The 14,388-nt window shown below is 33.3% G+C and overlaps 1 protein-coding gene across 1 annotated transcript in view; it reads right to left on the reverse strand.

The window, feature by feature from the left end:
* LOC132720725 (macrophage mannose receptor 1-like) overlaps window positions 1-14,388 on the reverse strand; it is a 42,789-nt gene that overhangs the window by 24,012 nt on the left and 4,389 nt on the right. The window contains exons 2-11 of the mRNA XM_060704912.1: window positions 9,037-9,206; window positions 7,222-7,355; window positions 6,382-6,509; window positions 5,450-5,546; window positions 3,994-4,117; window positions 3,223-3,341; window positions 2,510-2,622; window positions 1,754-1,883; window positions 1,317-1,399; window positions 386-517 (exon numbers count right to left, since the gene is read on the reverse strand). Coding sequence (XP_060560895.1) covers window positions 386-517; window positions 1,317-1,399; window positions 1,754-1,883; window positions 2,510-2,622; window positions 3,223-3,341; window positions 3,994-4,117; window positions 5,450-5,546; window positions 6,382-6,509; window positions 7,222-7,355; window positions 9,037-9,206 — 1,230 coding nt within the window. The remainder of the gene's footprint in view (window positions 1-385; window positions 518-1,316; window positions 1,400-1,753; window positions 1,884-2,509; window positions 2,623-3,222; window positions 3,342-3,993; window positions 4,118-5,449; window positions 5,547-6,381; window positions 6,510-7,221; window positions 7,356-9,036; window positions 9,207-14,388) is intronic.

Consider the following 14,388-nt stretch of genomic DNA (forward strand, 5'->3'; position numbering starts at 1 on the left):
TCTTAACGGGAAAAATGTTACATACTTAAATGCAATATTATTAGATAATTACATCAAAAATATCATAGTCAAGACAACTGCCTTCATAAAAAGCCACATACTTAACCGAAATGCAAGTGTCTAGTTCTTGGATTTTAGCAATGCTAAACATATAAAAAGTCGTGCCCTGGATGCAGGCTCATTTTTTACCCAATACCATGATCGGCAAGGGAGTAATTTAAGAGAAAAAATATTTTAAAATATTGCTATGAGAACAACAAACTTTGTAACAAAAATAGCAACATAATTCTATATTTAACCCGAAAGAAATTTTCACGCCCCCAAAACGTGATGTAATTTCAGTCAAATCACTTTAATGAAAAGACTTTAGCGAAAGTAAACCTACCAGTAAATATATGGAAACAGTCTTGTACGCCTTGTCTATTGACCGGGGTTTGTCCGTTGAAATTTTTAAAAGTAGATGGATTGAATTGTGTTCCATCAGACCAACTCCAGCTGCCAAAATTATGGTTCTGATCTGAAATAGGTACAATATATATATAAATCTTGATTTGTATACGTGATATAGATGAATGAGATGTCATTGAGAAGAATTCATAAATTGTAAAAACGGTAAGTACGTGTATATTAATAGTTATAAAGATTGTTGACAAGTTATATGGCTCTATATAAACGGCTATTTGTAAATATAAACCGAGCCGCTAGGCGAGGGTTATATTGCAAACAGCCGTTTATATACGGCCATATAATCTGTCAACAATATTTATTATAACGAATTTATAATACAGCAAGCATCATTTGTTAGAGAAAAAAGCAAGATTTCTTCATGAATTAATAGCAGCCGTGCATAAAACTATATAAACGTGACGATTTCCAATCAAAAGCGACGTTACAAACGTGCAGTATTATAAAAATTACAAAGTACGTTTGCTAGTCAATATATTCGCGTCTTTCCCTCCATATGTATGTCTTGCAAACTTTTGATAACTTCCATGCATATAACAGTGTATAAATAATTTTCATCATTTCGTTTTAATTATTGTAATGGATATATTTAAAACAAACGTTCAACTTACAATAAAATCTACTAATGTTGTCATTCGCTTCGCGTATATGATTTCAAACTAATATGCAAATACTCAAAACAAAGTTTTAAAACATTTTCAACATTTTAAAATTTCCTATAACCCCCCCCCCCCCCACACACACACACACACAAACAAATGGCTGCCACTATTTGTCAAGGGAGGCAAATACGTAAAAGTGCAAAGCGAAGAATATAGCTCTACAACATTCAGGTGCAATAATTCACCTACCGTTAAGTCCTATCCAGATAGCGTTAACACCTTTCGACTTCAGATTGGGTAACATTCCATTTAAAAATTGCTGTGTTGAATTGCTAGAATAGAACGTTTTGAGCAAAATGGTTTAAAAAATGTGTGGATTTTACATATACACCAAATAGTAGCGTATTTAAAAAAAAAACTTTAACGAAATTTAAGTTTAGATATACTAATAGATACTGCACATGAAACCCTGTCAATTTAACAAAGCTGGGACGACTCTAGCTCTAAACACTAGACCTAACTATTTTCAAAGAAAATAACGCTTGGTAAACCGAGCTAATTAATATGTCGTCAACATCAGCTGTAATCGAAGCAGTATTTTGCCGAAAAGCAGACGACAATATCTTGTAGAATAATGCCTGATTTCAAAATTACTTCCATCATGCTGTACAATATGTTATACGTACGATTTTATCCTGATAAGTCTGGCTCCCTGTATCTTACAGAACGAGTTTGCACGTGACCAAGATGTACTATACCACGTGACAATTTGATAACAGTTATATCCATTTGAAAGCCAACCAGATGCGCATCTGCCTAAAAATAAAAAAGAAAGACAACTGGTTGAAACGAACGGTAAAGTTGTCACACCTTAGTTCAATAGCTATATAGTCCGTATAAACTGTGACACAATTATGTACAAATGTGAGTACACACTTTTAACAACAGTTTTCTGCTCTTTAATACAATATATTCTTATACACGATTTACACTCTTGCACTCTTTCTTGTAAGAGATACATTATAAACATTCTGGCTATAGATACGTCAATGACAAGTCAGTGAAATTATTCGTGTTACAGATATATTAAGAAATAATCAGTGAAAGTATAGATTTAGGATAAATCAGTGAGAGCATACATACATTATGAAAAAATTGACGCGATACATTGAAAACTAATCGACGTGTCTTCAGTTATACGTTAAAAACTATAACCAGTGAAAGGATTTTCGTAAGAGATACATTCAGTCAGTGCCATATTCTCGTCAGTGATACTGTAGAACAAGTCAGTGAAAATATTCACATTAGAGTTTTAAGGACAAATCAGTAAAATAAGTCTTGTTTTGTATGTTTAAGGAACTGAAAAGCTAGCGTATTCACGTAATAGATAATTATATTAAGAACATAAGAAAAATTGATAAAGATCAGGAGGAAAGAATTACCTTGTGGTTTCTGACAAAGCGAAAATGCTCTATTTCCACAGTCAGCAGGCTCCCAGAAATTCGGCGAAGGTAGACTATGGTTTGCGATTACACAAGCAGAACTTCCGTTAGTGCTAAATTTAAAATATAAAATATTTTTGAAAGGATTGTTTGTGAGAAATGTACATTTAATTGAAAGAATTGTTGTCTTAATTAAACATATACTCCTTTAAATATTTCAGAATCAAAATGTACAGTATACATTTCAGAGCTTTATAATTTTGATATGCGAACACTTTTACAGGGCACTTTGAAATATTTTACATGATTGACAAAAAGCTCTACCCTTTACTAGAACTTTGTACTGATTTATAAGCGCTAGTTGTAATAGTTGTGTTACAGCTATTTATAATGGTTGAATTGTTTTACCAGAGATGATACTTTGTTTTATGTTTTACTTGAAAATATTGGAGCCGTGTCATGAAGCATATACTCCTTTAAATATTTCAGAATCAAAAGTTACAGTATACATTTCAGAGCTTTGTAATGTTAATATGTACATAATGATTCCTTTACAAGAAACGTTGCTGTATATTACATGATTACAAAAAAACTCTTCCTTTCTTTGTACTGATACAGCGCATGGTGTAGGTTGGTGTGGCGCTATTCTATGTCTGATTGAATCATTACGAGTTATTTTTGTTTATAGTGTGAAATGTTTGTAATCAAGGTACCTGGTTACTGTTTGTAAAGCTGCTGATGTAAGCTGGTATTGTGATGACCAGAACGAGTTGACGCTGTTTAACACCTGACCATTAGGATTCTGCCATCTATAACTATAGCTTCCGTTAGCCTGGAAAAACAGGTGGCTTAATGTAAATCAATCAGATATAAATTGTATTTCAATTTACAATCAAAATACTTTGATAGTTTGTTATAAAGTTGTTCCAATTGAAAACAAATGATTTATATCTAAATGTACTCCCCTGCGCATCGGTTGAATATTTCACTATCGCTCACTTTTTTTAGTATGAAGTAATGTGAGTGTATTAACTGAGCTGCGAAGGGAGCGTAATCTAAGTGTAATATTGGGTTGGTGTCAAACAATGAAGGGCTTGTCGATGAGAAATTGATAAAAATAATTCTCTGAGATTACGATCTCTTACATAATGAGTAATATTTAAAGGTAAGGTCTTGTCAAATCTTTTGAGATTACTATGTGAACTTACAAGATTTGTAATTTACAAGTTTTCTAGTTTTAAAATGAACACTTTAACATTACAACACAAGATATGAAAACAAACATCAATAAAGCATTATATATGAACGCATTCCACACAAACAACCCAACAACACAGCACCACTGGCAAAGAGGCCAACAGGACACCAAACAAAAACAGGAGAGGGCACAACACATATCCACATTATATTCACGTGTAAAATGTATGTTTCAGTCAATTTTTTTCATCCATGTCTGTAGAAGATGCAAATTAAGTGTGACTTACTTTGAATGCTCTTAGACCAAACCACATATTAGCCCGTCGAGATTCAATGAAATTATGTACCATCACTTCCGTACTTTGACCATCTACTATCATCAAATCGGCATTCTCTTTTTTGCATTCTCCCCTATGAATAGAATATATACCTATTTTAAGTATGTCATTATTCAGTTCGAGACGTTTCGCCTCGGTTGATGGCATAATGAGTTAACTCAAATTTATCAAATCGAAAACGTCCAACACTGCAAACTTAAAACAGGTTGCAGGCTCGGCTCGTTTTGGTCCGTTCATGACGGTTGTGGTTAATATAAGCTTCATAGCTTCTGCTTGAAGAACAGAAAAATTAACAATAACAATAACAATCATGGGGAATTAAATATTTTAAAACAAAACAAAAATGAATGAACAAAACAACTATATGTGAGTTATAAACCAAATGTCATTGCAAGAAAAGGAATAGGAATTTTGATCTCCTCGACTTACTCAAGAAGTTTTTATAAACATCACTCTAACTTAAGCTTTTGTGGTGTACCTCTATGTTACATGCAGATTTGTTTGTGAAATGTACAGTTCAAAGTGTCATTCGTGATCATTGATTCCAGCAAATTAGTGATGAAGGTTGAATAACGCCTAAACCGGTGCTAGGGAGCGTTAGAGATGTTGCACTTGTACATTGTCTCTCATGAAAAGACTCAATTAAACTGAGTTTTCAACTATCATTTAATGTTAACTTATATGATTACAAATCCAATGAAATAGGGTATGCACATCAAAGAATGATTATTCATAGTTCATATTTGACAGCTTTATTTATATTCAGTTTATTTTAGCTTGAATGACACTACTACTGTATTGTCATATGAGGCAACATGGTCGCGACACCAGTAGGGTGTGAAGCCACAAACACTAGCATGAGAGATAACGCTTTCACGATTTGGTCACTGCATATCTTTCTTTCTGGTATTATGTTTAAGTGTCGTGGGACTAATAAATCGTTTATACTTTATTATCTTGCAATAGTTATAGCATTTATTAATATGTATGTATCACACACACATATGTTTATACATATCAGATATATACATGTTTTTTTATCATGTATGATGTATTAGATAGTTTAAATTGATAAAAAAGATATCATATTGCGATATTGACACGAAAACAAAGCTAATAAAGGTTAAAATGTAAACCAAAACTGATACACATATATAAACAATATGTAATATACAAATAAACGATATGGAATTTATATAAACAACACAGAGTTTACTTGTAATATGTGACACAAATATTTATCAAGTTTAGATAGATGTGAACCATTCCTCAACGCCAATAAAGCCTACAATTTGTTGTTATCTTTATTTTACAAAAGCTTTTTTTTTATTTAATTTTTGGTGTCATGTGACAGTTGCTATATTTATTAACAAAGATCTAAATTCATAATCATTTTCTCACTTACTGCGCATCATCCCATGTACTAAGTTTAGTGATAACTTTGTAACATTTGTTATTTATGCTCTCCCAATTCTTCCTAGCATCACAAAACACTGCATTGCCTGAAAATACATTTATATACATGTATATTTATCACATTTTAACCGAAGATTTAACAGAATTGTTATTAAGAATACTTGTTTCTTAAAATGTGATTATTAACATTTATTTGTTTAAACTACCTCCCTTATACGTAAATAAACATAAAACAATTAAAACGTTCACAATAATTTGTTTTACAAATGAAAATGTATGCACACCTTCCAATTTCAAAAATAACCACTCACTTCAATTATCACTTAAAAAATCTTAAGCATCTTTTTGAAGTTCTCGTGCATTACCGTAAATATTAATCAATATTTATGTTTAACATGAAATGTTATTCAACTAAGTGCATGTTCACAAATAGTCAGCTTTGGCATGTTCACATTTTTTTTTCCGTTGCACTTTCACAACTATGTACCTCTTGCACATGTACAAGTAATTATACCTCTTGCATGTGAACAAGTATATAATTTTTACACTTTCACAAATATTGACCTTCTACATGTGCACAGTTTTGCCATTAACATGTTCAGAAATATTTGCCACTTGTACGTACAAAAAAATGTTAACACCTTACACTGAACGTTCACAAATTTTACCCATTGCACGTGCACAAATATTTGCCAATTGCACATTCAGGAATATTCACCTCTCTTGTATGCACCCATTTTTGTCATTTAGATGATCACAAATTATTTACCTATTGCTCGTTTACAAATATTCATCTCTTTGAACGTTCACACAGATTTATTTTTGCACATAGAATTCTATTTGAATGACCCTGCACATACACAAACATAACCATTTGCATGTTAATGAATATTATGTTCTTGCATAAGAACAAATATGTACCTCTTGCACGTTCACAAATAAAGAACTTCGTCTGCTGGCAGTCTTGATGCCGTAATGAGCCGTTATAATACTGTACACACGCTTTTGATCGGTCGTAATGTGACGGTTCCCCGGATACCCATGGTTGTCTGAAATAATGAGAGCAACGTCTAAATCAAAAGTACAGACAAATGTGCAACAGTTTCAGGAATCACAGATGTATCGGATATTGCTGAATAACATTAGTCCCGCATTACAATTACGTACTGGGGAAGTACTTTCTATGTTTATACATGTCCACGATCAAAACCACAAAGGGCATCCACATAACCAAATCTGGCACCGGCAGCTATCAGATATTTTCGCTAAAGTTTACTAACTTGATGAATAGGGTTCTTTAGTTGAAGTATCTACAACTAAGCTCTAATATTTTGTCATGAAAATATAATCATTCTGTTTCATACGATTCGTTTTAGTAAAAGCTCAACATTTCGTTCATTAAAGCCCATTCCCCAGAATACACATAACCTTTCAAAAAAGAGGTTTTACTTTCAAAAGGTTAATAAGTAATTTAACAATATGTTAGATCCGTCTGACAAGATTTCCACGAAGCTCGAGACTATCTTTGCTAACGGTCAATGTGAAGACTAGTATGTACAAAACAGCGGTGTCGTTTGCTCAGAAGAATACATATCTGGTCTTTTTTTAATTAAGAAGCCATCTTCACTATTGATTTAACAAGAAAATTCCTTAAATTGATTTATTTTTATTGCATTTTAAATACTTGTTTTATTATAGTTATAGTTTTATTTTTTAATAGGAAGCAGAGAGAAAATTTTAAATACCGGTATTTGTACTTACAGCAATTGCGAATTCGGTACAGATTTATCCACCCATATGACCCCAGTTTGACCCGGATTGTCATGGAGACCTAACCACCATTCCACATGTGATGGATAATATCCGTGATATACGTGCAAACAATTGTAACCGTTCTGGTAAGTAATTAAACATATCAATATTCGTAAAATCAAGACACTAATTCTGCCTGGCAAAACTCACAGTTTGCTTAAAATTCCGTGTGCGTATTTTTAGAAAATTTAAAGTTATATTTTTTGATACTTTATAGATTGTAAACGCCATTCGTCATTGAAATTCGCTATATTAAAATGTTTTATCGTAAAAGTATAATGCTATTTTGATTTTGTCTACAAGATTTGGAAAATTATCTTTGCTGTAATGTGAAGACAGGTACAAATAGCGGTGTCGTTCTGGAAGACACTATTGGCATGTTTTAAAGCCTCTACTATATTACAGACAATTGCTTTTATTTTTTATTTTTAAATACTTTTTTATATAAGTATTTTTAATTTGTTAATAGGGAGAGATTTTTGAAAAGATGTTCCAAGGTAAATCGTAAATATCACATATGACAGTTTGCCGGTTAAACTCTTCGCAGTGCGGGTAATTCAGTGATTACGTTCAACAAGAATCCATTTGAAAATTGCTCATTTTTGGCCGGGTAATTATATTGAACGCTGCGGAAAAAGGGAAATGTCGATAGAAATCTTAAGTTTCAATGGTGTTTTGTTCTTCTTTTACGGCTGATTTATAATTGTGCTACAGGAACAAGTTGCTTTTATTTTGAAAATATGGAATAAAAAGAAGTGAAAGACACCTACACTGCGGCTATCTGATAATCACTTGATGTTAAAGCCCTCTACCAAACAGTTATCTCTGTTTCTCTCTTTTATTACTTTTGTTTCCAGAACGATACTCACTGGCCAATAACCTGATTTTTTTTGTGCTGCTTTTATGGCACTTTGTACAGTCATAGTGAATTTAAGTTTTGTATGTAAGTCAAAATACTACTTTGTTTACATTTAAATTGCTACTTTTATGAAAAACAAAGTATTTCATAGTAAGCGCTATTTTGTTCAGGTAACAAGAATTTAAAATACTCTAAAACCATTATTTGAATGTTATAAAATAATCATGTTTGCCATTTCTAAAGGAGTAAATAAATTATTTCATTTCTGAGGCATAATATACTTTAAAGGTTTAAAATAAGATATGTCTTCATTTAATGCTGGTTTAAAATTCGTTCATGAAACCTTTTGATCAAAATATTTAGACCTTTCGAAAATCCAAAATTATTAATATCGATAATAATGGAAGTTACTGTTTTTTTCTCACTGTTTCTGCTGTATAATTACATGCACATTCAAGTGCTATGCCAAAGTCCATATGGACCTAGTCTTCTTTTCATCATGTCTTGAACTCTCTCGGCATTTATTCAAAAGACATATGAGCCGCGTAAAGACAAAACTAATATAATGGGTTTGCGACCAGCATGGATCCAGACCAGCCTGCGCATCTGCACAGTCTGATCAGGATCCATGCTGTTCGCTAGCAGTTTCTCTTCTTGTAATAGGGTTTGTAAGCGAACAGCATGGGTCCTGATCAGACTGCGCGGATGTGAAGGCTGGTCTGGATCCATGCTGGTCGCATACGCACTATGTTGGTTTTGTCATGGCGCGGCTCATATTTCAGTTTCTTTGTAAAATCAGTTAACCTAAATTGAATATTTTGTAAACGGTTTATTGTGCGTTTCGTGTTGATTATGGTCTCAGTTATTATAGACATTCTACTGTTAAGATTTTTTTTCATGATCACCTTTTCCTGAACAGTGTTAATCTTCCACAGCCCGCCACCCATCTGTTCACAAAATGTCTGTGCTTCAGACCATGTCCGTTGTATTTTGTTGGTGATAAGATAACATGGCCATCGTGGGTCATATCTGTTGGACATCCATCCTGCTGGACAGTCAAGTTGCTGACCACTTACTGAAATACGAAAAACATATAACTGATAGTTCATTTGGTGTTTCTTGGATCAATTTAGAAGATAAATGTTAGCGCTATACTTTCTCATACCAAAAGATATTTTTAAATAATTAGACTAACGAAATAAAAAAATATTCATATTTTCTACAGCAACTAGACATTAAGATATTTTGTTATTTCAGAGATCTTTTCTAAGACACTCGCTTCACCCTTGTGATTTGCACTTCCGGGAATCATGATACTTTTGAGATAACGTGTACTGACAGCATGGTGGTATCGTGATTTCCTTACCATTTATTTTTTTATTTACCTAGGTAATCATAAAATAGTAATTGAGATAGTTTTGTATGCATATTTCATTTGTTTGTGTTTCATATTATAGGTTTTAATCATATATGCATGTATATTTCTTAGATTTCTTAGAACAATCTGCGTTCACTTATTGATAGTTTTTAGAATGTGTTCACATTTTGTTTAGTCAAGGCTTTACATTGTTACACTTATAAGTTTTGGCCTTGGCTGCATTTTTTATGTTATTATCTCCTTGATATGTATGTGATAACGCGTTGCTTTCATTTAATTAATGTGTACTGACTTAAACTATACAGCAATAAATATTGTTGACACTTAAATGATAATGTTTTGATACATTGATATGTTATTTAGTACATCAATCAGTTATCTCGATCCTATGCACCGTGTAGCATTTTGTATCAGGTTTGATAAAGCTATTTACCCACAATTCTGTGTAGATGTAGCAAAAGAAAAAAAAATACAATAAACCAAGCGTCGAACTGGGTCGTAATTAAATAGATAAAGGATATGGAAAGTTACAAAAATATTTGTTTAATGTATACAAATTTATTTAAGTTCGATTGTGTTGGAAACTATAAGCTTCTTGAAACACTCTCGAATCCGTTCCTGGAACCAACCAATTCTAAGCAATGAATGTAAAGTTTCTTGCTCAAGGAAACAACAAAATATTGATACTTATACAACGTAATTATAATACATTTTAACCCATTACTTCATATACACGCCTTTTAACGCCTTTTTCACCCCCCCCCCCCTTTTGTTGTCTCAAATGATGAAAAAATGCCTTATTTAGGCCCCAAACACTTGTTTTTGTTTGAGAAATGTTGTTAAAAAAAGTGACCTCTTTTTCGGCGCGGCCCCCCAACCAAAAGATACATCAGGGGGTTGCCAGAAGGGGGATGTGCCCCCTTCTGTTTGGGGGGGGGGGGTTTGAAGGGGGGCGGAGTCCCCCTCATCGCCAAGAAAATTTTGGACGTGTGAGAGGCTGTAAATTACCCCAGATTGATCATAAGGTAACGTGTAACCAACGCTGAAAAGCATTTGACTCTATCTCAATTCATTGAGAAGTTGCAGCACTTTGAAATCAATTTTGATGGAAAAAATCAACGCAAAATAGTGATTTTTGGCAATTTTGAGATGTCCCCTCGTTGCCATGGTAACAGAAAATTTAAGTCTGAGCATGTTGTTGCAAGGGCAATGGTCCAGTCATCATTTGTGCCAAGTTTGATTAGTGTTGAAGCAGTTTTTATAGTATTATAGCAATTTGAACTTGTAACGGAAGACTTTTCAATGAAAACAGCCATTTTTCACAAAATGCTCATGAAGTAATGGGTTAAGTCGTGTACATGTCAATTAAGCAATATAAAATGAAATAGAACTGACAAATCATAAAATTAAACAAATCTTATGACAGAAACACAAAACTAAAAATACTTTTTAGATTGAAACGGACAATGACGATCTTGGCAGAATATAAATAAAATTTATATATTGATCATTAGTGTATCTTATGTAGGCAGAAAAATTATTTAATTTTTTTAATGACTATAGTTACAAAACATAGTCATGTAAGATTGTCAGTGGGGTACGTAAAATGTGTGTCAGATCCGAACAGATAGTGCGGACATATTTTGTTCAACGAATTAATGGGATATCCAAATATCGTGCGCTTTAGCTTTGAGCTATCTGACTAAAGTTCAGATGTTCTCATGTTTTAAAGTTAAGCCGGTATTTAGCAGCTTATCATATTCAGCTATATGTTATCATGACAGATACTTTAATTTATTTAATATGTTAAAAAGGTGAAGAAAAAAATGTGCAGCCGGACCCGGACTCGAACCCGGGACTCTCGGAATACCGACTGAGCCATCCGGCCGCTTACACACCCCCTTACAAAGTGAACAGTTTAGAACCGTGATAAATACAAAAAAATAAGGAAGAAGTCAATCGCGCGGTACGTAAAAAGATTTTCCAAATATGAATGCATCTCAGCACGTGCAATTTGAGGTTTCATCAATTTTTTATTTGTTTGGGTCGTCAGACCAAACAAATAATGGCAGCAAAATTTCAGACCCTGACATTTGTGTAATTCTTCAATATTTCCGCAAATTACCGGTTATATATACAAATAATTTTTTTACGCGGATGAATATCATTTTAATCAATGAAAATTGCACGGCTATTATCGTAAAGCTTCGGATTATTGTGATCGCCTAAATGAACATTTGTTTTTCAGACTTTCTGAAAATTAAAGTAAGGATGTCGACTCTACGACAGGGACGACTTTAGGCCGTCGACGATCGATAATCAATTTCAATTTAATTAGAATAATGTGATTTGCTGCAGACTATTGTCTCATAACTTCCCAGTGGTCCGGGGGTTACTCGCTCGTTTAGGAAGCGAGAGGTCTGGTGTTCAAATTTTAGTTAACGCAACTCATGTTTTTATTTTATTATTATTTTTATTTTAAATTGTTTAAGCCAAATAAACATTGAATTGATAATCAGTGTTGCAATTAGCCATATAGCCAATTTACTACAGTTATAACACTGGAAACAGCATTGCTGGCACTACACAAAAACAAATTTGTGTATTTAAATCTCACAATCTTCACCTCTCTGACAATCTGAGACCCAAACAAATTCGGCGCCTTCAGTGCTTTGATTTTATCGTATGTTTCTCCAAAAAAGTACACAGTTTCAGTCTTTGAAAGCATTTTCATAGTATTTTTTTTGGTATATTATTAGGACATTGGAATATTGCAGAATCGATGTGTCTGCGCTGAATAGTTTTTCTAACTGATTTATAAGCTTTGAAAACAAGAAAACGTTACAAGAAGCAATGTCAGTAGAATGTAGAGGATAAGGGTATACAACGACTTATTTGCGTTATCCAGACGCCTTGCGCGATGACGAGTTGTCATGCAGCGATCTGACATTGGCTAAACCTTTTTGCGGGTTTTGATTTTTGAAAGTATTAGTTTGGTTTTCGAAGAATTTTTCACGTGTTCAAATTCGTATTAACAGAACAGCAACCTGAGTTGTTGTTGTAAAGAAATTGGCATCCTTTACCTTCTTTATACTGCTGGGTTTTTTTGTATTTTTTGTTGGGTTTTTTTTGCAATGCACGACATTTTGCCGAACTTTGTAGCCCAAATCTTTTTTTGATTTCGTTTTGGTTCATGAAAATGAACCAATATTTTGTCAACAGTGATGCCATTTGCAAAATACTATGCATTGTAATTCGGATACTATTAAGTAATAACTTAGCCCATTGAACGCGAGTTTTTTCTGTTCATCTGTCAGCAAACGGAAAACCTTTCACATGTATAGCACAACTTTTCTCATTTTCCAATAAAGTTTGTGAATGGTATGAGCTGCTCCTAAGAGATGCTAAGGGTACTTCATATGTGCCTTGTGATGTATCTTACATCGGTAGTAACATTAACTATTTCTTTTACTTTAGCAACCATCTTGACAGACGTTGTTGTATTAGGTCGTCGTTATGGGGTGCATCTTTAGTACAAATTAACCCAATTCTAATTTTTTAACGAATAAGTGATGAACAATACATTTTATTTTGTCCATATACAGAACAGATTTCACCAAAAATGTCTATACGCCAAGGAGGCAACGAATCTTGATAACAAATGTCGAGCTAACTGTTGTGCTGACTGTCTAGCCAGCTTAATATCCCAGTTCGACATTCAAAAAAAAAAAACAAATGTCGCTGAATGCTGTGTTGAATATCAAGCCAGCTGCACATGCAAAAAGGATATAAAAACGAATGTGGAGGTGAATGCTGTGTTGAATATCATTATTGCTAGCTTTCACATCCCATCTCAACATTGATAAATGGAATGTCGAGCTGAGTGTTTAATTTCGATCTCTGTGCCAACTTCATGGGCTTTTCTTATTATAAGACTGTACTCTGATCTTCTACCAACCATTTCTTGTATGGCAGTATACGAGTAGACATTGTATAGCGTGCTATAAACACAGGTAAAATGAACGGATTATTATGAAAAGGGTTTCAATGAAACGCTAACATATGGAACGCCGTGACTGTCTTATGCTATCAATATTTTTGCTATCTTCTGAAATGATGATATTATTTTGTCATTTAAGCATATTAACATGTGCAATTTACATCATATCTTGTCTAAAGACAATGCTGACTTGTCCAAACAGCATGTTATTTTGTCAAATAATCATTATGACATGTGCAGACAACATGTTAACTTGTCAAAGTATCATGATGACTTGTGCAAACGACATGTTAACTTGTCAAAATAACATGATGACTTGTGCAAACGACATGTTAACTTGTCAAAATGTCATGATGACATGTGCAAACAGCATGTTAACTTGTCGAATTATCGTGATGACATGCTCATAATACCTTAACAAGTTAACATGTGTTTTGCACAAGTCATCACGATTCTTTGACAAATTAACATGTTGTTTGTACAAGTCATCATGATAATTTGACAAGATAACATGGCATTTGCACAAGTCATCACGATACCTTGACAAGTTAACATGCTGTTTGCACTTGTCATCATGAAATTTTGACAAGTTAACATGTCGCTTTCACAAGTCACCATGATACTTGGACAAGTTAGCATGTTGTTTGCACATGTTATCACGATGGTTTGACAAGTTAACATACTGTTTGCACATGTCATCATGAAATTTTGACAAGTTAACATGGCATTTGCACAAGTCATCATTACACTTGGACAAGTTAACATGTCGTTTGCACAAGTCATCATGATACTTGGACAAGTTAACATGCTGTATGCACATGTCATAACGATAATTTGACAAGTTAACATGCTGTTTACACATGTCATCATGGAATTTTG

Source organism: Ruditapes philippinarum, unplaced genomic scaffold (assembly GCF_026571515.1).
Source record: "Ruditapes philippinarum isolate M1 unplaced genomic scaffold, ASM2657151v2 ctg3896_1_1_1_1, whole genome shotgun sequence".
NCBI classification, from domain to species: Eukaryota; Metazoa; Mollusca; class Bivalvia; order Venerida; family Veneridae; genus Ruditapes; species Ruditapes philippinarum.